The sequence below is a fragment of the Schistocerca americana genome, chromosome 1 (assembly GCF_021461395.2).
Source record: "Schistocerca americana isolate TAMUIC-IGC-003095 chromosome 1, iqSchAmer2.1, whole genome shotgun sequence".
NCBI classification, from domain to species: Eukaryota; Metazoa; Arthropoda; class Insecta; order Orthoptera; family Acrididae; genus Schistocerca; species Schistocerca americana.
This window is the reverse complement of record NC_060119.1, coordinates 375,746,889-375,770,368: the sequence shown is the minus strand read 5'-3', so window position 1 is coordinate 375,770,368 and position 23,480 is coordinate 375,746,889. Positions and strand designations below refer to the sequence as shown.

The 23,480-nt window shown below is 41.9% G+C and overlaps 1 protein-coding gene across 1 annotated transcript in view; it reads left to right on the top strand.

Annotated features, from left to right (window-relative positions):
• The window catches only part of LOC124622876 (carbonyl reductase [NADPH] 1-like), a 73,650-nt gene that overhangs the window by 49,864 nt on the left and 306 nt on the right, over positions 1-23,480 (top strand). Inside the window, exons 4-5 of the mRNA XM_047148672.1 lie at positions 2,973-3,211; positions 22,132-22,337. Coding sequence (XP_047004628.1) covers positions 2,973-3,211; positions 22,132-22,337 — 445 coding nt within the window. The remainder of the gene's footprint in view (positions 1-2,972; positions 3,212-22,131; positions 22,338-23,480) is intronic.

The following is a 23,480-nucleotide window of genomic DNA, read 5'->3' as shown; positions in this document are numbered from 1 at the left end:
CAGACAACCACTAGCTGTGGTGACACTGAAAATTTGGGATGGACCAGGACTCAAACCCGGATTCCCGCTTATTGCGAGTGGTTGCCTTACCATTAGGCTATCCCATCATGACTCATGGCCAGACCCAAAGTTCCATATGTTGTCAACTGTGTGTTTTCTCTTGTTTAAATGAGACAGATGTTGAATTTCAAGAACGCCTTGTTGAATTGTCAGAGGAAGACTTTGCTGACAGTGATAATGACCCTGATATTGATATATTTAATGATCCCAACATGAACTTGGAGCTGGAAACTGAAAGTGATGAAGATGTGTTAGCTGGATTATGGAGAAGCTTACTTCTTCAGTGAAAACAGATTTTTTTAATGGAGAAAATAGCAGCTACCAGCTTATGTAAGAATGACGACACGACATTGTCTTGCAGCTTCTGTGGGCTGCGACATAGCTCAAAGAAAGACCTACTGTTTTGGAGATATGAAAGCTGTTTTTGCCCAAGATTTTGTAGACAAAATCAATCTTTGGAGAAATGTGAAAATACCTAAGCTTAGAACACAATACACCAATGATGCTTATCATATCTAGACGATGTTGATGCCATTGAATTTAAGGGACTAATTGGGCTCTACCGTATTCAGCCATTTTCAAATCAGGAAGTGAATCATTTAACTTATTATTTGCAATTTATGGAAAAGGCAGAGATGTTTTCATACATTATGTTAGTAAAGATAGATTATTGTTTTTATTATTAGCATTATGATTTAACAACCCAGATGATAAGAAGGAAAGAAAGAAGGTAGACAAATCAACAGCAAATTGAAATATCTTTCTGCATTTCATTGAAAACAATCAACTTAACTAGTCTGTAGGTGAAGCAGGGAGTGTCAGTTAAATTCTTGTATATTTTTGTGGCAGATGTGGTTTCAGAATGTATATGGCAAATATGGCATGAAAATTCAGTGTTTGACTGACACACATACAAATCACTTACATAATGCTTACATTTATTCCAGACATACAGTGGTGGTCACATCCTTTCAACCCATGAAAAAAGCCGCAGTGTTCCCATGTAGGCTGTTATTCGATTGGTGAAAACTATTGAAAACACATTGAGGAATCGCACATTAGTTGGTAGGCTGTATAGAAACACAAAGGAGATTCCATAGCAATTTCCAGCAAATAAGAATCAAGTAGATTTTTTCATCTATCCATTTAAATAAGAATCAAGGCATAAAGACAACTGTTTATGGTTTTATTGAAGACATGACACTGGTTTCTGTTGTGTTCAAAAAAATTCAAAGCTTCAGTACTAATTTCTTCAATGCACCCTTCAGTAAACAATGATCCTGACTCAAACCCGAGATCATCATGTTTTATAACATGACAAAAGATGATGTTGGACTGTCTCGGCTTGTTCATTAAGTTGCTGAACAAGGTGATGACCTTTTCTTCACATTCGTGGATGTTGCTTATGGTGTTAGTTCACATGTATTACATCGAGTTTATCCAAAGGCAGAAGTAGCAATGAGGTTGATCTTCATGAAGACTCTAGCAAGAGATCTTATTGAAACTCGTATGAAGCATAGACTTCATATTGGATGCTTGCCACAAGAGTTGAGTGGCACCATAAAAGAATACTTAATATAAAAAATTATCCTCAAACACGTAAAGAATTGTTTGAAAACCATGTGTCTTTTGCCCTCCTTGTCTGAAGAGGAAAACAAGATAACCATATTTTGATTTGTTAGGAATATTCTAGAAAGTTCTGCATGAAATGTGTGCATGTTGAAAGTTATTAACATGTTATCCAAGGCATCACAAAAATATATAACTACTTTGGCAAATTTTCTCCTTTTGTAGAATTAAGGGGTGCAATAATCACTTCGTGTTGAAGCAATGATAAGTAAACTCAAAGCTGATTTTGTGTATGGTTTCTCGTAAGTGAAATGTGTTTTTGCTAATAGTTATGTTCTGAATCTGTGATGTTATCTTCCTCATGTTAAGCCGTGAGTGAGTGGAGAGGTAATTGTGTATTATTATTTTAGTAAGACATTACTCAAAAATATACTAAAATTTTGCTGTGTTTAGTTGTCCAGGTGTTTTAAATCCTGCATTGTTTATGGAAATTTGAATTTTTTAAAAGCATACTTCCAAGAACTGTAACAAACAGCAAGCAGTCATGAAGTTATATAATCACCATGGTTTTAGACATGAAAAATAAAAGGGCGATGTGAGAGACCCCTCCATAGTAATTGTGTTCCTGTCCAACAGACTTAGTAGTTGAGGGTTAAAATTAATGTAACAACTTTCCACTTCAGGTAAAAAAGCATAAACACATTCACTAGTAATGTAGCAGCATATAATAAGTAGAAGTAACTGAGTGTAGGCTAACAGACTGTGCACTTCGTACTTCGCATTATGTGAACTTTCCAAAATAAGTTGGCATTCTTCATTCTGTTTCCAGTTAGTTATTTTACAGGTTCTTATCCAGACAAAGTTGAAATTTACTGCAGTTATGGACCATTTTCATGTAAATAAATCTGTATATCTACTCACTCCAAATAAAGAAAAATACATGATGATCAATATTCTAAAGCGAATTTTTAACACAGCACTATGAAACTGCTTGTGCCTTGTGCTGAAATAGAATTTTAATATTTCTCAGAGTCCATTACAGTGTTGGTGTGAATAAACAAGAAATTTGTTTCAACATTTCAGAGTTGTATCATAGACACCGGGTAGACAGAACCAAAACTTGCACACTTGAAGCGAAGAAAAAAAATTGAAAAAAGTTAACTGGAAATTTCTAACAATAATTTGTTTTGTAGGTACAGTCATATCATTTGCCTTTATTCATGTTTTAGATTTTTTTCTGATTCATTTATCTATTAAAACTGTTGGTGAATTGCCAGTGAGAACTTTTGTAACTATGCAAAATTATTTTGACTCATTATTTTTGTCTTTGTTTTGTTTTCAAGAATGCAGCAACAGAGCCATTTGGCGAGCAAGCAGAAAATACAGTACGAGTGAATTATTTTGGAGTTTTGGAGACATGTAAAGCATTGTTTCCTCTGCTTCGTCCTCGTGCTCGTGTTGTCAATTTGTCAAGTTCAGCTGGGCATCTTCTGAGAATCCCTGGAGAGAACCTTAGAAAAAAGTTTGTGGATCCTAACCTGACTGAAGAGCAGCTTTCAGAACTAATGAAAGAGTTTGTAGAGTGAGTAGGTATACACAGTTTACAAGTTAATATCACACAGTTTACAAGTTAATATCAGTTTTTTGTACTTAGCCTGTTATTGAATTACACATGTATTTAATGAAGATTATTTGAAATAAAATGGAGGATGGGAGGATGTATTAGGTTAGCCTCAGATAGGTATTAGTTACGGCGTTGTTCAGCTGTGTGACAGACCATGTACATGGAGTGTAATGATGTGGTCAGAAGTGGTGTTAGTACTAACTACCAAGATGTGGGGTGTATGTTGTTGTTGTTGTGGTCTTAAGTCCTGAGACTGGTTTTATGCAGCTCTCCATGCTGCTCTATCCTGTACAAGCTTCTCCATCTCCCAGTACCTACTACAACCTACATCCTTCTGAATCTGTTTAGTGTAGTCATTTCTTGGTCTCCCTCTACGATTTTTACCCTCCACACTGCCCTCCAATACTAAATTGGTGATCCCTTGATGCCTCAGAATGTGTCCTACCAACCGATCCCTTCTTCTAGTCACGTTGTGCCACAAACTCCTCTTCTCCCCAATCGTATTCAATACTTCCTCATTAGTTATGTGATCTACCCATCTAATCTTCAGCATTCTTCTGTAGCACCACATTTTGAAAGCTTCTATTCTCTTCTTGTCCAAACTATTTATTGTCTATGTTTCACTTCCATACATGGCTACACTCCAAAAAAATACTTTCAGAAATTACTTCCTGACACTTAAATCTATATTCGATGTTAACAAATTTATCTTCTTCAGAAACACTTTCCTTGCCATTGCCAGTCTACATTTTATATCCTCTCTACTTTGACCATCATTAGTTATTGTGCTCCCCATATAGCAAAACTCCTTTACTACTTTAAGTGTCTCATTTCCTAATCTAATTCCCTCAGCATCACCCGACTTGATTCGACTACATTCCATTATCCTCGTTTTGCTTTTGTTGATGTTCACCTTATATCCTCCTATTCAAGACACTATCCATTCCATTCAACTGCTCTTCCAAGTCCTTTGCTGTCTCTGGCAGAATTACAATGTCTTTGGCGAACCTCAAAGTTTTTATTTCTTCTCCAAGGATTTTAATACCTACTCTGAATTTTTCTTTTGTTTCCTTCACTGTTTGCTCAATATACAGACTGAATAAAATCGGGGAGAGGCTACAACCCTGTCTCGCTCCCTTCCCAACCACTGCTTTCCTTTCATGTCCTTCGACTCTTATAACTGCCATCTGCTTTCTGTACAAATTGTAAATAGCCTTTCACTCCCTGTATTTTACCCCTGCCACCCTCAGAATTTGAAAGAGAGTATTCCAGTATTTTGCAGCTGCGACTTATTAAACTGATAGTTCAGTAATTTTCACATCTGTCAGCACTTGCTTTCTTTGGGATTGGAATTATTATATTCTTCTCGAAGTCTGAGAGTGTTTTGCCTGTCTCATACATCTTGCTCACCAGATAGTAGAGTTTTGTCAGGACTGGCTCTCCCAAGGCTGTCAGTAGTTCTAATGGAATATTGTCTACTCCAGGGGCCTTGTTTCGACTCAGATCTTTCAGTGCTCTGTCGAACTCTTCACGCAGTATCATATCTCCCATTTCATGTTCATCTACATCCTCTTCCGTTTCCATAATATTGTCCTCAAGTACATCACCCTTGTATAGACCCTCTATATACTCCTTCCACCTTTCTGCTTTCCCTTCTTTGCCTAGAACTGGGTTTGCATCTGAGCTCTTGATATTCATACAAGTGGTTCTCTTTTTTCCAAAGGTCTCTTTAATTTTTCTGTAGGCAATATCTATCTTACCCCTACTGAGATAAGCCTTTACATCCTTACATTTGTCCTCTAGCCATCCCTACTTAGCCATTTTGCACTTCCTGTCGATCTCATTTTTGAGATGTTTGTATTCCTTTTTGCCTGCTTCATTTACTGCATTTTTATGTTTTCTCCTTTCATCAATTAAATTCAGTATTTCTTCTGTTACCCAAGGATTTCTACTAGCCCTCGTCTTTTTACCTACTTGATCCTCTGCTGCCTTCACTACTTCATCCCTCAGAGCTACTCATTCTTCTTCTACTGTACTTCTTTCCCCCATTCCTGTCAATTGTTCACTTATGCTCTCCCTGAAACTCTGTACAACCTCCGGTTCTTTCAGTTTATCCAGGTCCTATCTCCTTAAATTCTTACCTTTTTGCAGTTTCTTCAGGTTTAATCTACAGTTCATAACCAATAGATTTTGGTCAGAGTCCACATCTGCCCCTGAAATGTCTTACAATTTAAAATCTGGTTCCTAAATCTCTGTCTTACCATTATATAATCTATCTGAAACCTTCTAGTATCTCCAGGCTTCTTCCATGTATACAACCTTCTTCTATGATTCTTGAACCAAGTGTTAGCTATGATTAAGTTATGCTCTGTGCAAAATTCTACCAGGCGGCTTCCTCTTTAATTTCTCCCAAACCCCCCCCCCATCCATTTTCACCTACAACTTTTCCTTCTCTCCCTTTTCCTACTTCTGAATTCCAGTTGCCCATGACTATTAAATTCGTCTCCCTTCACTATCTGAATAATTTCTTTTATCTCATCATACATTTCTTCATTTTCTTCGTCATCTGCAGAGCTAGTTGGCATATAAACTTGTACTACTGTAGTAGGTGTGGGCTTCGTATCTATCTTGGCCACAATAAGGCGTTCACTGTGCTGTTTGTAGTAGCTTACCCACACTCCCTGCCGCCGTTAGATAAGCAGCTGCCAGCAGAAAGTAGTATACTCCTAGCTCACTCATTTGTTACATAGTTTAATTCTTAATTTCTTTGTGTATTTTTGGTACTTGCATTGTTTAATTCATAAATTTCGGGCATATTATAGTATTTGAGGGTTGTAGCATCGCGTTTCAGTACCTGAATAGTGTAAATTCGCGTAGTCTCCTCCCACCGCCGAGCCGTGTGTCAGCAGTGCGCAAGTAGCAGCATTACTGCATTTACTAGGCAATCTTGTATTTTAATAACCGTTTAAATTTTGTGTCGATTTGTTTGTGCTCTCTCTAGACTGGTTCAGACATTCTTTGCACAACAGTTTTTAGCATGGATAGGGACTGCAACTGCTGTGTTCGGATGCTAGCTGAGTTGGCACCCCTTTGCTCCCAACTTCAGGCAGTGCTGGCTTTGGTCACACAGCTTGAGGCTGTTGCCAATGGGCATCACTGTGGGGGTCCGGATGGGGGTTTGTCGGGGACGGCCAGCTTGTCCCACGCATCCCCCTATCGTACTACGACTGTGGCTGCCCAGGATACTGCCCACATTGAGGCTGATCCCTCACCTGTGGCAGAGTGGGAGGTCGTCTCGAGGTGTGGCAGGGGGCCAAAGACATTCCGGAGGGCTGAACGGAAGGCCTCTCCAGTTTGTCTGACGAAGAACCGGTTTCAGGCGCTGTCTCAGGCTGATACTGATCTTCGGCCGGACATGGCTGCTTGTCCTGTTCCAGAGGTTGCCCCTCAGTCTGCAAGATCCGGGCGGTCGCAGAGGGTGGGCTTACTGGTAGTTGGGAGCTCCAACATCAGGCACCTAATAGGGCCCCTTAGGGATATGGCAGCAAGAGAGGGGAAGAAAACCAATGTGCACTCCGCGTGCATACCAGGGGGAGTCATTCCAGATGTGGAAAGGGTCCAACCGGATGCCATGAAGGGTACAGGGTGCACCCATCTGCAGGTGGTCGCTCATGTCGGCACCAATGATGTGTGTCGCTATGGATCGGAGGAAATCCTCTCTGGCTTCTGGCGTCTATCTGATTTGGTGAAGACTGCCAGGCTCGCTAGCGGGATGAAAGCAGAGCTCACCATCTGCAGCATCGTCGACAGGACTGACTGCGGACCTTTGGTACAGAGCCGAGTGGAGGGTCTGAATCAGAGGCTGAGACGGTTCTGCGACCGTGTGGGCTGCAGATTCCTCGACTTGCGCCATAGGGTAGTGGGGTTTCAGGTTCCGGTGGATAGGTCAGGAGTCCACTACACGCAGCAAGCAGCTACACGGGTAGCAGGGGTTGTGCGGCGTGGACGGGGCGGTTTTTTAGGTTAGATGGCCTAGGGCGAGTACAGAAAGGGCAACAGCCTCAAAGGGTGCGGGGCAAAGTCAGGACATGCGGGGACCAAGCAGCAGTCGGTATTGTAATTGTAAACTGTCAAAGCTGCATTGGTAAAGTACCGGAACTTCAAGCGCTGATAGAAAGCACCGAAGCTGAAATCGTTATAGGTACAGAAAGCTGGCTTAAGCCAGAGATAAATTCTGCCGAAATTTTTACAAAGGTACAGACGGTGTTTAGAAAGGATAGATTCCATGCAACCACTGGACCTGACAGGATACCAATTCGATTCTACACAGAGTACGCGAAAGAACTTGCCCCCCTTCTAACAGCCGTGTACTGCAAGTCTCTAGAGGAACGGAAGGTTCCAAATAATTGGAAAAGAGCACAGGTAGTCCCAGTCTTCAAGAAGGGTTGTCGAGCAGATGCGCAAAACTATAGACCTATATCTCTAACGTCGATCTGATCTAGAATTTTGTAATATGGTTTTTGCTCGAGTATCATGTCATTTTTGGAAACTCAGAATCTACTCTGTAGGAATCAACATGGATTCTGGAAACAGCGATCGTGTGAGACTCAACTCGGTTTATTTGTTCATGAGACCCAGAAAATATTAGATACAGGCTCCCAGGTAGATGCTATTTTCCTTGACTTCCGGAAGGCGTTCGATACAGTTCCGCACTGTCGCCTGATAAACAAAGTAAGAGCCTATGGAATATCAGACCAGCTGTGTGGCTGGATTGAAGAGTTTTTAGCAAACAGAACACAGCATGTTGTTATCAATGGAGAGACGTCTACAGACGTTAAAGTAACCTCTGGCGTGCCACAGGGGAGTGTTATGGGATCATTGCTTTTCACAATATATATAAATGACCTAGTAGATAGTGTAAGAAGTTCCATGTGCCTTTTCGCGGATGATGCTGTAGTATACAGAGAAGTAGCAGCATTAGAAAATTGTAGCGAAATGCAGGAAGATCTGCAGCGGATAGGCACTTGGTGATGGGAGTGACCCTTAACATAGACAAATGTGATGTATTGCGAATACATAGAAAGAAGGCTCCTTTATTGTATGATTATATGATAGCAGGACAAACACTGGTAGCAGTTACTTCTGTAAAACATCTGGGAGTATGCGTGCGGAACAATTTGAAGTGGAATGATCATATAAAATTAATTGTTGGTAAGGCGGGTACCAGGTTGAGATTCATTGGGAGAGTCCTTAGAAAATGTAGTCCATCAACAAAGGAGGTGGCTTACAAAACACTCGTTCGACCTATACTTCAGTATTGCTCATCAGTGTGGGATCCATACCAGGTCGGGTTGACGGAGGAGATAGAGAAGATCCAAAGAAGAGCGGCGTGTTTCGTCACAGGGTTATTTGGTAAGTGTGATAGCGTTACGGAGATGTTTAGCAAACTCAAGTGGCAGACTCTGCAAGAGAGGCGCTCTGCATCGCGGTGTAGCTTGCTCACCAGGTTTTGAGAGGGTGCGTTACTGGATGAGGTATCGAATATATTTCTTCCCCCTACTTATACCTCCTGAGGAGATCACGAATGTAAAATTAGAGAGATTCGAGCGCGCATGGAGGCTTTCAGACAGTCGTTCTTCCCGCGAACCATATGCGACTGGAACAGAAAAGGGAGGTAATGACAGTGTCACGTAAAGTGTCCTCCGCCACACACCGTTGGGTGGCTTGCGGAGTATAAATGTAGATGTAGACTCCTATTTTTTTATTCGTTGTTATACCTACTCCTGCATTACCCCTATTTGATTTTGTATTTATAACCCTGTATTCACCTGACCAGAAGTCTTGTTCCTCCTGCCACTGAACTTCGCTAATTCCCACTATATCTAACTTTAACCTATCCATTTCCCTTTTTAAATTTTCTAACCTACCTGCCCGATTAAGGGATCTGACATTCCACGCACCGATCCGTAGAACGCCAGTTTTCTTTCTCCTGATAGCGACGTCGTCCTGAGTAGCCCCCGCCCGGAGATCCGAATGGGGGACTATTTTACCTCCGAAATATTTTACCCAAGAGGATGCCATCATCATTTAACCATACAGTAAAGCTGCATGCCCTCGGGAAAAATTATGGCTTTAGTTTCCCCTTGCTTTCAGCCGTTCGCAGTACCAGCACAGCAAGGCCGTTTTGGTTAGTGTTACAAGGCCAGATCAGTCAATCATCCAGACTGTTGCCCCTGCAACTACTGAAAAGGCTGCTGCCCCTCTTCAGGAACCACATGTTTGTCTGGCCTCTCAACAGGTACCCCTCCGTTGTGGTTGCACCTACGGTACGGCTATCTGTATCGCTGAGACGCGCAAGCCTCCCCGCCAAAGGCAAGTTCCATGGTTCATGGGGTGTATATGAGAGCCCAATAATGGATCATTTCTTTAACACGTGAACTCTACTTTTGGACAATAGTTGATTACCTAAAGAAGACACACATTTAACAAGATACTGTAAGTTGCCCAGGTTACTTAAGTTTATTATATTTATTTAAAAACAGAAATACTGGTTTAGGTAATGTAAGAAACTCTGTGGATTCATATTTGAAGCCTTGAGAGGAACTTGATATTTGTAGGAAGTTTTGCAAGTTTATATGCAGAGTATTTATTTGTTTCCACACTTCCAGTCAAGAAACTCCTTTATTGTTGCTTTACACAACTGGTTTTGAGCTTGACAGACATTTTCAAGTACAATATGTAAAATATGTATACACATAGTGTCACTGTGTCAGCTGTGCACCAAACATGTGACAGAATTACTGATTGTCAGTGTTTGATTAATGCCAGAGAGTGACATAATCACAAATAATTAAAACAACAGTATTTGCATATCTTATGTAAATACTTTTGGGCTAAAGGAAACCAATAATGAAAACTAGATGCATTGAGTTGTCTATAAGAACACACAAAAAGAAGGAATACTTTCTAGCTTTCGGAGTAATCTTTTTTGAGCTAGAGTAAAAAAAACCACACACGCACGCGCGCGCACACACACACACACACACACACACACACACACACACACACACACACACACTTACTTTTGACAGTGCTGCATTTTGACAGGTAGACTAGGTTGTGGGGTGATGTTGGATGGAATGGACAGAGGGAGAGAGGTGGGAGGCAGGGTGGGGGATTGGGGAGGGCAACTGGCGGCTCAGAATGAGGCAGCCGGTTTGTCAGTTAGGATTGTGAGGGGGAGGGGTGATAGGTACACAGTGGGGTGCACTGTTGTTGGAACCTGTGGGGAGCAGCGCACACTGAAGGTGATGTGGAGACATGGATTTTTAAAAGAACAGAGGAAAGGTTCACTATTGGGTGGAGGGTGTGGTGTGGGAGCAGTGGGCTACTGGATATTGAGGCCAGAACAATTACAGGAGTGAAGAATATGTTGCAAGGATAACTCCCATCTGCGTATCTCAGAGAAGCTGGTGGCGGAGGGATGGATCCGGATGACTCAGGTTGTGAAGCATTGAAATTGAGTATGTTGTGCTCAGTTGCATGTTGTGCCATCAGGTGGTCAATTTTGTTCTTGACAACAGTATGGCAGTGACCATTCATCTTTGTGGAAAGCTGGTTGGTAGCCATACCAACATAAAGAGCTGTGTAGTGTTTGCAGCAGAATTAATACTGTATATGGCATCCCTGCTTTCACAGCTGACCTGGCCTCTGATGGGTTAGGATAAGCTTTTGACAGAACCAGATTAGGAAGTGCTGGGTGGGTGGATTGGACAGGTCTTGCACCTTCTCTACCACAGGGATGTGATCCATGTGGTAAGGCATCAAAGTCCTGACAAAGGTCATGGTTCAATTATTCTAGTCCAGTATTGGGTGACAGGGAGAGGGGGTGGGGGGTACTGCTTTGTAGCTGATACTTGGGGGTGGTGTGAGGATGGGGATTCATGAGGATATGGAATGTAAATCATTTTGTGGACTAGATTTCGGGGTAGTGTCTGTCTGTGAGGAGTGTGTAGTAAGGACTGCATGTGGTACTGGGATGCCTGTGACATGGAGAGGTTTCTTTGGTGTATCAAGTTTTTGAGGGATAGGCACTGGCAGAATCAGGAAAGGTGTAGGCTATTATGTAAGGAGGATTGGGTCCCAGAGATGGGGATTTCTATGGATAAACCATTGGGGAAGGGGCGGGGGGTGGAGGTGGAATTCCATGGCTTAGGCAGCATTTAATGAATAGTGTGTGGGGCTGGGCTTAGCCAGGGAAACCTAAGTTTCTGAACTGGTGCAGGGGTCCATTGGCGTAGAAATGGTGTTGAGAAATGATGCGTGAAATGGGCAAGTGAAAGCATGATTGTAGAAGGGGAACTGGATAACAGAGCATGAGTGGGAAGTGAAAAGGACAAAAGAAATTGTGCTAAGGGCAATAGGATAGTTTTGTGACATGAGGATTTTTGATCACACGTGCGTTTGAACATCAACCTGTTTATGGTCCATATTGAGCAGGGGTGTCCATTCTCTTAGCTTAAATGGGCTACGTTGGCAGAGGATCAGTATTTTTGGTCCGCACATAATAGACTTAACACTAACAATATTGCTGAAAGGGAGGAATAAAAGACGGAACGAACCAGTGATAGAATAGCTACAAGTGATGGGAGCTTGAAATAGAAAATATTCGATTTATCATAACTTTACATAAACGACTGTTCTTTCTTGATCATGTGATAGTTGCTCATTTTTTGGGCTGCTTTGATACTTGCTTTGGGCTGTATGTGGGCTGCTGGCTGGACACCCCTGATCTAGAAGATACTTTCCTAACCACCCAGTCCATAGTCTGTCTGATAGCTTCATGCTTTGGACTCAGGACTGAAACACCCTATCCTCATTCCTTCACAACCTCACCATCTTCTATCCCATCCTCTTCAACCAACCTCCTTAACCAGACATGCTACCTTCCTGGGCATTGACCTCCACTTCTGTGATAGCTTCATCCCTCCACATTTCACCCACTAACCACCAACAGACCTATATTTCAATAGCTGCTGTCCCTTCTATACCAAAAGATCTGGAAGCTAATGAATATATAGTTGCTGTCTTTGCTCTCAAGCTTGATACATATAACTATTTCCTGTTGTGCCGTAAGATAGATTGTTCATGTGAAGAATAAATTAATTATTACACATGTGACCTTACTCTCGACTGGAAATCACTTCTGTACTTTATCATTACTTTAATATTATTTATGGTGCTCATTAATGAATATTGTTCCTTGAGTCTTTTCATGTTACTGGTGGGTACTACAATAAAGTTTTCACTCACTGCTCACCATTAAATGAGATGTATTGAAATTAAACCTGATTATATGTTTGTTTATTAGGTTTCCGCAAAAGACATGAATTTCTATCAAACTTTGCTTGATGACTTTCACAAAATTGATCCTCACATCGAAAGAGCCACTATTCTGATGTTGCTATCACAGTATCCATTCTTAATTATCGAGTTATAACATCAGTATTATATAACTTACTAGTGACATGTCCTGGCTTTGCACAGGTAGCATTAAGTACCTATGGCCGCGTTTGTGAAGCTTTGATGCACTGTGATGTGTTGTTAAGACTCCTTGCTGCAATTCTTTGTTGTGGACTCTTTATGGCAGACTTCTTCGCGGTGCCATGCAAAGAATCATGCCCACATCCAAGTTTGACTCAAGGAAAACAGAAAGTTGAAAGTTGTGCCAACTGCTGCACTATTGCAAAACTTACTTTATATAAACAAAGTAAAGCTGCATCTCATGCTACACTTCACCCTATACATAAATAATTGAAAATCACAGATTTTAGAATCACTTGATTTTTCACTATGCAGGTGTTCTGAAAAACTGCAATCAGTCGGATGTCACTTAGTGGTGAATCTCCACTTCATTGAGAGATGAATACTAGGTTAAAAGGCAAACTGAAAAAAAAGTACACATTCAAGTACTCATTCAGGAGCCCATCCTACAACCTTTCGGTTTCTAGCCAAACGGTATACCACTAGAGCATCACACCAGATGCGAATTTAGTCATGCTTTCTGCTGCCTCAAGCCACTGCTGCTTTCTCGAGTTATGGCAGCTGTTTGCTAAGTGGCAGTGGCACTGTTTTCTCATCTTAACTTGAATTCATCATAATTCAGACAATTTGCGTGAAATAATTATGTTACATACAAAAGCTTTCCTCGTGAGTCAGTGCATCTGTTAGTGATCCAAATTCCTACAGCAGTTCCGGAGATTAGCCTGCACTTACAAAAGGACACGAGATGTGTGTGCGTGTGTGTGTGTGTGTGTGTGTGTGTGTGTGTGTGTGTGTGTGTGTGTGTGATATACACTGATGTTCAAAATTAAAGCAAGAAATGGAAATTCTGCAAGGTTGTGTTTACTTTGACACAAAACCATATAAACAGGCGATAGTGAAGTAGAAACTATGTAAAGAATACAGATCACAAACAACTGCATAATGGTAGAGAAAAATGTTGTTCTGAATTTTTTCCAATTTGGATTTGCACAAACATTCTGACAACTGGCTAATGTGTTCAGTACAGGGTGTGACCACATCTAGCTTCAGTACAGGCCTACCAACAATGGGGTATGCCATGAATGATGTCATCAATCTCATGTTGAGGAAGTAATACCTATTCTTCTTGCAGAACTGCTGTCAAGTCTTGGAGAGACTGCTTATGTGATGCAACCCGTCTCCCAAGAGTGCATTCCAGACATACTCTATGAGATTCAAATTGGGAGAGGGAGGAGGCCATGTCATGCTGGCAATATCCTCTGTTTCCAAGAAAACATCAAGCACCCATACTCCACGAGGTCGAGCATTATCGCCAATCAGTATGAAGTCTGAGCCCCCAGTACCTCGCAACAATCACACATGAGGTCCCAAGATCTCGCCACAGTACCTGCCAGCAGTTAAACCTTGCCGATTCACCCATGCAGTTTCATGCAGAGGTGTTTTTGAGTGGTCAGCATAATCCCTGCTCACACCATTAGGGATTCTCCTCAGTATTGATCTCTTTTCACAGTGTTTGGGTCCGGAAATCATATTCTGCTGCACCTCCAAATGTGAATCTGTTGAGAATCACTTTGCAGACCAAATCAGGACTCATCTGTGAAAAGAACATTGGCCCACTGTTCGACTGTCCAGGTGGCATGTTGATGTCTCCGCTTTAGACATTATCTTCTGTGAAGAGGCACCAGAGGTACACATACTGCAGGTATCTGACAATAAAGGACACTCTGCCAAAGCCTTCTGTACACTGTTTGCCTTGATACAATACATCCAGTGGGTGCTACGTGGTCAGATGCCAGATACTGTGCAGTACTAAGGCAGTATCGCAGTATTCTTACAGACAAGTACTAGTCCTCTCTTTCTGATGTCACATCTGATCAGCCCTGTCCTGGCCTTCGGGATACAAGTTTGATCTCTATAAACTGTTGCCCCATCCGAGAAACAACAGAACGATTCACTTTAAGCCATGAGGCCACATCATTTTGCGACTATCTGCTTCTATTCTTCTTATGGCCCTCCACTGCAGAGAGTCTGGTAGGTGTCTTCTCTGTGCCATACTGCACCATCTGTGACTGTGTACACAATGATTATGGATGTGGGACTATACTGCAACAAGCATTACGCCATTTGATGGGTGCCATGACATCATTGCTGGCGTAGTTGTCTGTCAACCAGATTGCCATCTTCCGTGCAGAACACGATCTTACTGACATGTGTTGACAGTTCGTATGATTATATCGTGAAATAGACATAGGAAGGGAAAATAGCAGTTTGTTGCTTTAATTTTGGACACCAGTGTATATTTTTGTTCTGATTCATGTGCATGTTTACTCATCACAGGAACCAACACTTGACTAGCCTTAACAACTGGTAATGTTTGGCAATAACAATAAAATATACAAAACATGTAACAAATAAATGAAGAGGAGTTCACCACCTGAAGAGGTACAGGCCAGCTTATCTGCCACCTGTAATTTTTTGAATTGAGGTTTTCTCTCTTTACAGTTCTGTTTCAATAATGACAGACAAATAAAGAAATGAAGAATTTCCCTCTTTTAGGTAATAATTTTATCATGAAAGTGATCAAGTTCTCACTTCAGCATTACAACAGTTGAATCCCAAGCCTTCAGAAACAGATCCACTTTATTGAAAGAGCACTCAGAGCTGAAAGTACAGGCATTGGAAAGGACAGAAATAATCTGGCTTGATCTCTGAGATTTGAGCCCTTTTACTACTCCCTGTTGCATTCTCATTGCTGGCAACATAGATGCCATCTATGTTGTGTTCTATATACAACCTTCCTTAGTTTAACACATCAGCATGAGAATATGTTGCAATTGTTAAGAATGTGTTGACTAAGCGAGAAAGTATATATTTGTTTATTTACTAGCCAAGAAACTGTCATTGGCCAGGTATTTATTTATTTATTTATTCCAATCCTCTATTAGTGCATCTCCTCCTCCATCCTATCTGTACATCTCCTCCTTCCTCCTCTCCCTGTATATCTCCTTTGTCCTCCTCTCTCTGTCCATCTTCTCTTGCCCCTCTCTCTGTCCATCTCCTTTTGCCCCTATCTGACCATTTTCTCTTGCCCCTTTCGATGACCATCTCCTTTTGCCCCTCTCTCTGTCCATTTCCTCTTGCCCCCTCTCTCTGTCCATCTCCTCCCTTCCTCTCTCGTTTTATCCACCTCACTTCCCTCCTTTCTGTCCTCCCCTCCTCGTCTCTGTCCACCGCGGCTACCACCCACTCTTTCTGTCCATCTTCTCCTCCCCTCTCCCCTCCCCTCTCTCTGCCCATCTCTGGCTCTTCCCTTTGTCTGCCCACTTCCATCTCCCCTTCACCCACCTCTCTGCCTGTCTCTTCCTCCCACTGCCTCTGTCTGTCTGTCTGTCTCCTCCTCTTCACTTTTGCTGTTATCCATCTCTTCCTCTCCCCTCTCTCTGTCCATTTGCCCCTCGCCTCTCTCTGTCCATCTACTCCTCCTCCTATTTTCGCCTACCCCCTCCTTCACCCTCACTGTCTGCCCCTCTCCTCGTCTTCCCTTCTCTCTCTCTCTCTCTCTCTCTCTCTCTCTCTCTCTCTCTCCACGTTACCACACTCACCCCAGTAGGAGGATGGTGGTTTTTATCCCTGCAGTATTACTTTGCAAATTATAACTAATATGTGTACCACATTTCATTGAAATCATTCCAAGAGTTTAGGATGAGCTATTTACCTATGCCTTTGCATATGCACATGTCAGATATATTTCATGCATATTTATTGTATTCCACGCGTATTTGTACCAGTTTCACCTGTATGTCTAGCAAATTTTGCCCTGCAGTTTCATTTCCATGCAACTTAATGTTTGTGATGCCGTATATCCTGAGCTATTTCCTGTATGATATATAATTTTGCAAGTACATCCAGTGGTGTATGTGCCTACTGTCTGTGGGGGTGTTGTGAACAGAGTTAGTAGTAAACAAGTAATAAATTAAAACGTCATGCATGGTGTGAACAGTTTTTCACACATCTCAGTATTTGACGTCGTATCTCCTGAACTGCATGTGGTACAATGATATATTTTAGTATGTACTTACAGCAGCATATGTGGATACTGTCTGCAAAATGTGTTGTGAATACTGCTAGTAGTAAACAACTAATAAATTAAAACTTCATGGTCTATGTGGGGATGATGACCATGCAGTTAAGCGTCCGACAAACCAAACATCATGTGGCAGTTTTAATGCACGGGCAGTGAAAATGTAATAAATGACTAACTTTTTTCCTTTCATTATTTTGTGGAGGTTGCCAGTGAGAAAAAGTTTTATTAAGGTTGGAAAATATATTTAAAGGTTTTTGTAAGTCTCTAATTGCTCTCATTATCAATTAAGGGATAACTAAAGTATGGGTATTCTCAGATTGTGGACTACACTGCTTTTTCACCCAAAACACTTTGATAGATGGGTGTTTCCTACCCCCACAGTGATTCTTTCCGGACAGGAAATGAGATTTTACCAAGTTTGGTTGAAATCAGTCCATTGTTTAGGAGGAGGTTTGGAACATACATGCATACGCACAAATACACTATGTGATCAAAAGTATCCGGACACCTGGCTGAAAGTGACTTAAAAGTTCGTGGCACCCTCCATCAGTAATGCTGGAATTCAACATGGTGTTGGCCCACCCTTAGCCTTGATGACAGCTCAGCTTCCACTCTTGCAGGCATACATTAAATCACGTGCTGGAAGATTTCTTGGGGAATGGCGGCCCATTCTTCACAGAGTGCTGCACTGAGGAGAGGTATCGATGTTGGTCGGTGAGCCCTGGCATGAAGTCTGCATTCCAAAACATCCCAAAGGTGTTCTGTAGGATTCAGGTCAGGACTCTGTGCAGGCCAGTCCATTACAGGGATGTTATTGTCATATAACCACTCCACCACAGGCCGTGCTCGATTGTGTTGAAAGATGCAATCACCATCCCTGAATTGCTCTTCAACAGCGGGATGCAAGAAGGTACTTAAAACATCAATGTAGGCCTATGCTGTGATAGTGCCATGTAAAACAACAAGGGGTGCAAGCCCCTTCCATGAAAAACATGACCACACCATAACACCAGTGCCTCCGAATTTTACGGTTGGCACTACACATGCTGGCAGATGACGTTCACTGGCCATACCCACACCCTGCAATCAGATTGTCACATTGTGTACCATGATTCATCACTCCACACATTGTTTTTCCACTGTTAAGTCATCCAATGTTTACGCTCCTTACACCAAGTGAGGGGTCTTTTGTCATTTACCAGTGTGATGTGTGGCTTATGACCAGCCACTCTACTGTGAAATCCAAATTTTCTCACCTCCTACCTAACTGCCATAGTACTTGCAGTGGATCCTGATGCAGTTTGGACCCTCTTCAACAGTCAGCGGCCTCTGTCAGTCAACAGATGAGGTCGGCCTGTATGCTTTTGTGCTGTACACGTCCTTTCACGTTTCCACTTCACTGACACATTGGAAACAGTGGATCTAGGGATGTTTAGGAGTGTGGAAATCTCGTGTACAGATGTATGACACAAGTGACACCCAATCACCTGACCACATTCGAAGTCCATGAGTTCTGCGGAGTGCCCCACTCTGCTCACTCACAATATCTAATGGCTACAGAGGTTGCTGATATCAAGTAGGTGGCAGCACAATGCACCTAATATGAAAAACGCATGTTGTTGGGGGTGTCCGGATACTTTTGATCATATAGTGTATCTTTATAACTTTTCTGGATTTAACTTTATCTGATCATGGTCATCAGTTCCTCTCTTACATTGGACCAGTGTTTCACACATACAGTATCTTCTTTTATATTATAGTTACCTAAGAAATAATAATTTTGAGATTACAAATAGTATTAAATTGATTTGAGTGTCTAAAAGGGCAGTGTGAGTAAATTATACTGACTATAAACTAATAAAGTTAATACTGGCAGTACTTGTACTACTGCAGCTGCTTCCACCAATAGTTACAATGGTAATAATGCCCCCATAGTATTCAGTCATATACTCCAGTGAGTGGAATTGTAATGGATTTTCCACCACCTGGCTGAGCTACAGCCGCTTTTAAGCAAATACCCTGCATTCTGTATTGCCACCCAGGAAACATGGTTTCCAGCAACTCGGACCCTGTTCTTTATGGCTACTGAGGTTGTTTTAAGAATTGTACCAACTATAGAGGGTGTAGGATGGAGTTGGTAGGTATGTGCTGGACTCCGTATACAGTGGCTTTGCGCCTCTTGATACACCATTGGAGGCTGTCGCTGTTCGGGTATTGGCATTTCAGGATTTATTTACAATCTGTAATGTTTATCTCCCTCCCAATGATGTTATGTCCCAAAGTGTACTGCCTGCATTACTCTCTCAACCCCTCCAACCTTTCCTAGTCTTGGGCGATTTCAATGCTCATAACACTTTGTGGGGTACAACAATGATTACTGGCTGTGGTACAGCCATCGAAACTTGACTGGCACATCTTGATCTTTGCTTCTTGAACTCTGGTACCCCCACACACTTCAGTGTGGCACACAGAACTTTTTCAGCCATTTTTGCCATTTTTGCTAAGAATCACTGTGGCACCGTATGTTCTGAGGTCAAATGGGCAGATCACTCAGTACCCGCCCTGCCCCCCTCATATCCAAGAGAACGGTCCCCACAGGAACTGTATTGAGTATCCCCATCTTTCTGAAGGCTATCAATGGCCTTGCATCACTCTCATTATATGCTGATGGGTTTTTGATTTCATCACTCCTCTAGTATGGTTGTTGCAGAGTGCTGCCTACAGGAAGCCATAAGAAAGGCACAGTTGTGGTCTCTCACCCATGGCTTTTGGTTATCAGCAACCAAGACTCGTGTCATGCTCTTCTGTCACCATCATACTGCCCACTTCTTGTAGTTGAGGTGCCCACTGGTCTTCAGTCCTGGCAGACATGGCTTGCACACCTTCATGAACTTAAGCAAAAGTTCTGGTGACACCTCATTACACTTTGCTGCCTCAGTAGCTGAGGTGCAGATTGTGTAGTGTTGGCAGTTAGCCAACACTACGCACACTAATTGAGAGAGGAGGCCGAAATGCACGTGTTAAACTCACGCAGGCTGGGGTGAGGTCTGAAACAGGATACAGAATGAATGCTATAAAGAAAAGTATGTAGCTGCTGGAATACTTAACTTTAATCCATCATTTGTATACATCTTTCTTGACGGTACTTATAAAGAATATAACTGTTAATGGCGTCTTGCTAGGTCGTAGCCATTGACTTAGCTGAAGGCTATTCTAACTATCTTCTATGCAAATAAGCGAGGCTTCGTCAGTGTTGTATCGCTAGCTAAGTCGTCCGTACAACTGGGGCGAGTGCTAGTACGTATCTCGAGACCTGCCGTGTGGTGGCGCTCGGTCTGCTATCACTGACAGTGGCGACACGCGGGTCCGACATGTACTAATGGACTGCGGCCGATTTAAAGCTACCACCTAGCAAGTGTGGTGTCTGGCGGTGACACCACAGATTGCTCTACCCTTTTTTGGCTCTACAAAGCCCTGATTCAGTCCTGTCTTGACTATGTGAGTCTTGCAAATGCTTCAATGTCATCCTCAGCATTGCGGATGCTGGACCTCATTCATCATTGTGGGATACAACTTGTGACAGGTCCCTTCTAAACAAGCCCTGTGAACAGCCTATTAGTCAAGGCTGTAGTCCCTTCATTACCTATCAGGCACCAACAAAAGCTGCTGAATTACACTGTATGCATTTGTAGCTTCCCTGAACATCCAAACTATCATGTCCTTTTACTTGGAAGTGACTCCACCTCCAACAGAAGCGATCCAGAACTGGATTTACAATTGTTGTATGCCTCCAGTTTCTGTTTGGAACTGCAGCTTTCTCCACTGTCACCTCTGGTCAGAAAGGCTTGCATATGTCCCCATGGCTTGTGCCCCGACCTCAGATTTTCCAACAAGTCTCCTTTGGTCTAAAAGATTCTGTTGACCCCATGATTTTTCGCCACCTGTTCTTGGCTGCGCTTGTGAAGTATCCAGGTTTGGAAGCGGTATTCACCAATGACTCTATAGTTGACGGACGAGTGGGCTTTGCGAACTCACGTGCCTAGTGCAGTGAATTCCACTCTCTGCCAAATGGCTGCAGTTTCTTCACTGCTGAATTGATGGCCATTAAATTAGCCCTTAGCCATGTTCGTTCTTACGCTGGCAAGAGTATCCTAATCTGTTGTTCCTCCCTTAGCAGCCTTCAGGCTGTAGATCAGTGCTACTCCCCTCACCCACTGGTTATGGCTATCAGGGATCTTGTCTCAGACGTCCATCAAGCTGGTCTGTCATTTTCGTTTGGACCTCGGTCATGTTGGGATTTCGGGAAATGAACGAGCTGACCGGTTCGCCAAGCTGTCCAGCAGGATGCCAATTCTGGAAATGGGGGTCCCAGAACCGGACCATTGTTTGTTTATAAGCCATCAGCTGCTGGAAGTCTGGAACTCAGAATGGCCTGTCCTGATCTCCCTTACTCATAGACTGCCCTAACTTGGCTGCTTAGAGACAGCATGTTAATCTTCCTGACATGCTACCTTTGGTGTTAGCAGACAATGACAACTTGCCTGACCTGCTGTTAAGTTTTTGCCCACAAAGGCGGTTCCTATTCATCCCTATAAGGTAGGGCTCTTTGGTGTCATTGACTGCCTTTCTCTTTATCCTTTTTCATTTCTTGGTTTAAATGCCTTGTCTTGACTGATCTTTTAACAACTTGTCTGTGTTGTCTTTCTTCTGGACTTCATCTCTTTTTTAATTGTGTTAGTTACACTTAGGCTTTCCAGGGTTTGCCTTTCACCTCCTTCCTTTGACTTCTACTCCTGGTTTGCCACTTAACAGATGAAGGAACTGAAGACCTTGCAGTTTAGTCCCTTTCACTCCAAACAAACCAGTCAGCATCCAGGAGATGGTATGTTGGTTTGAGATCACAAATGTGCAATAAGACAAACCCAATAACTTATTTGAAAAGGCTCAGAGTAGGCCCACAGCTACAACAGTGGCATGAAACATTTGTTATATCTGTGGCTGAAAGTAGTAAACAGTCAGAGAGAGAGAGAGAGAGAGAGAGAGAGAGAGAGAGAGAGAGAGAGAGATGTTCCTCCCTCATCTCATAATATTAATTTTTCATAATTAAGTGTTCTTGTTATTGCTTGTCATTGGCATTCATTTTTTATGAAATGCATTAAATAATATATGAACAGTACTGCTTGCTAAAACATTACAGGATTAAATTCTGACATATTAACCTTGCTTCTAACTGATCCTTCCTCTTCTTTAGGTCAGCAAAGAAAAATACACATTCTGAAGAAGGCTGGGGCAACTCCGCCTATGTTGTATCAAAAGTTGGAGTTACTGCTTTAACTTTCATACAACAGAGAAAGTTTGACTGTGATGAGAGACCTGATCTTGTTGTAAATGCTGTGCATCCTGGATATGTTGATACTGACATGACAAGTCATAAGGGACCATTAACCATTGAAGAAGGTATTGGTCTTAAATGTATCTGTGATAGTTAATAGAGCATATTTATTTAGAAAGCAAATGTATGATCAGTAATATGGCATAACTAGATTAAAATGTTCAGCAGTATTTTAACATTTAAATTAACGTACAGCCCATAGTAGATGCCTGACCTCAGCTTTAGTTTACAATGAGTCAAGTGTAGGGAGAAATCTGACTTTTGGGATCAGATCACATCTCATCCTTAAACAGAAATTTAAATATTTCCTCAGAGTACTCCTGTGAAGTGACAATGGAATGTGGCATTGTGGTTAAGAATCTAAACTCACATTTAATTGGAAAGGGCTTGAAATGCCTGTCCAGCCAACTAGATTTAGATTATTCTCAGTTTTCCCAAATCACTATTGGCAAATACTGGATGGTTCCTTCAAAAGTGATGTGACCAGTTTCCATGGCCGGTCTTTTTCCAGCTTGAGATTGTTTCTTCCCTAAAGCACTTTTTGTGGACAAGATGTCAAACCCCAAACTTACCTACTTTTTTAAGAGCTACTTCACTGCCACATATTTACAACACTTTAATTTAGAACTTCGTTTCATGGTGAAATGTTCTTTTAGTGTGTTTTCTCCACAATTACTGTGGGTTTCATAAATCACAATTTATTTCTAACTCATCTGCTGCTTTTATTAAGGTTTTTAATTTTCTTATTGTAAGGTTTAGAATTGCACGACTGAAGATAACGTCTCAGCAGATTTTAACATTGTTGCATAGCTTTTGTACTTGAGCTGTTCATAGGAACATGGAAACATTCTCTGCACTGTGCAGCTCAAAGGATGGTCAGGCATCAGCTTCAAAGAGGTGTGTGTGTGTGTGTGTGTGTGTTTGTGTTTTTAAAAATAGCTTTACTGTCCTATTTCTTGTCTGTGTATCTGTCAGCTGCTCAGTACTGCCGCCATCTGGTGAAATCATCTTTATTCATCCCATTGCTTTTAATTTATCCAAGATTTTCCAAAAACATGACATTTTGCAAGAAATTATCACTGGAACACTCTTTATTCGTAATCATCAGCTCCTCTTTAATTTATTTGTTTAGGTGTAATTGTTCAGCAGTATGTGCTAAATTTGCCAATTTATTCAACTGCTTACATAAAATCAAAATATCTAAATCT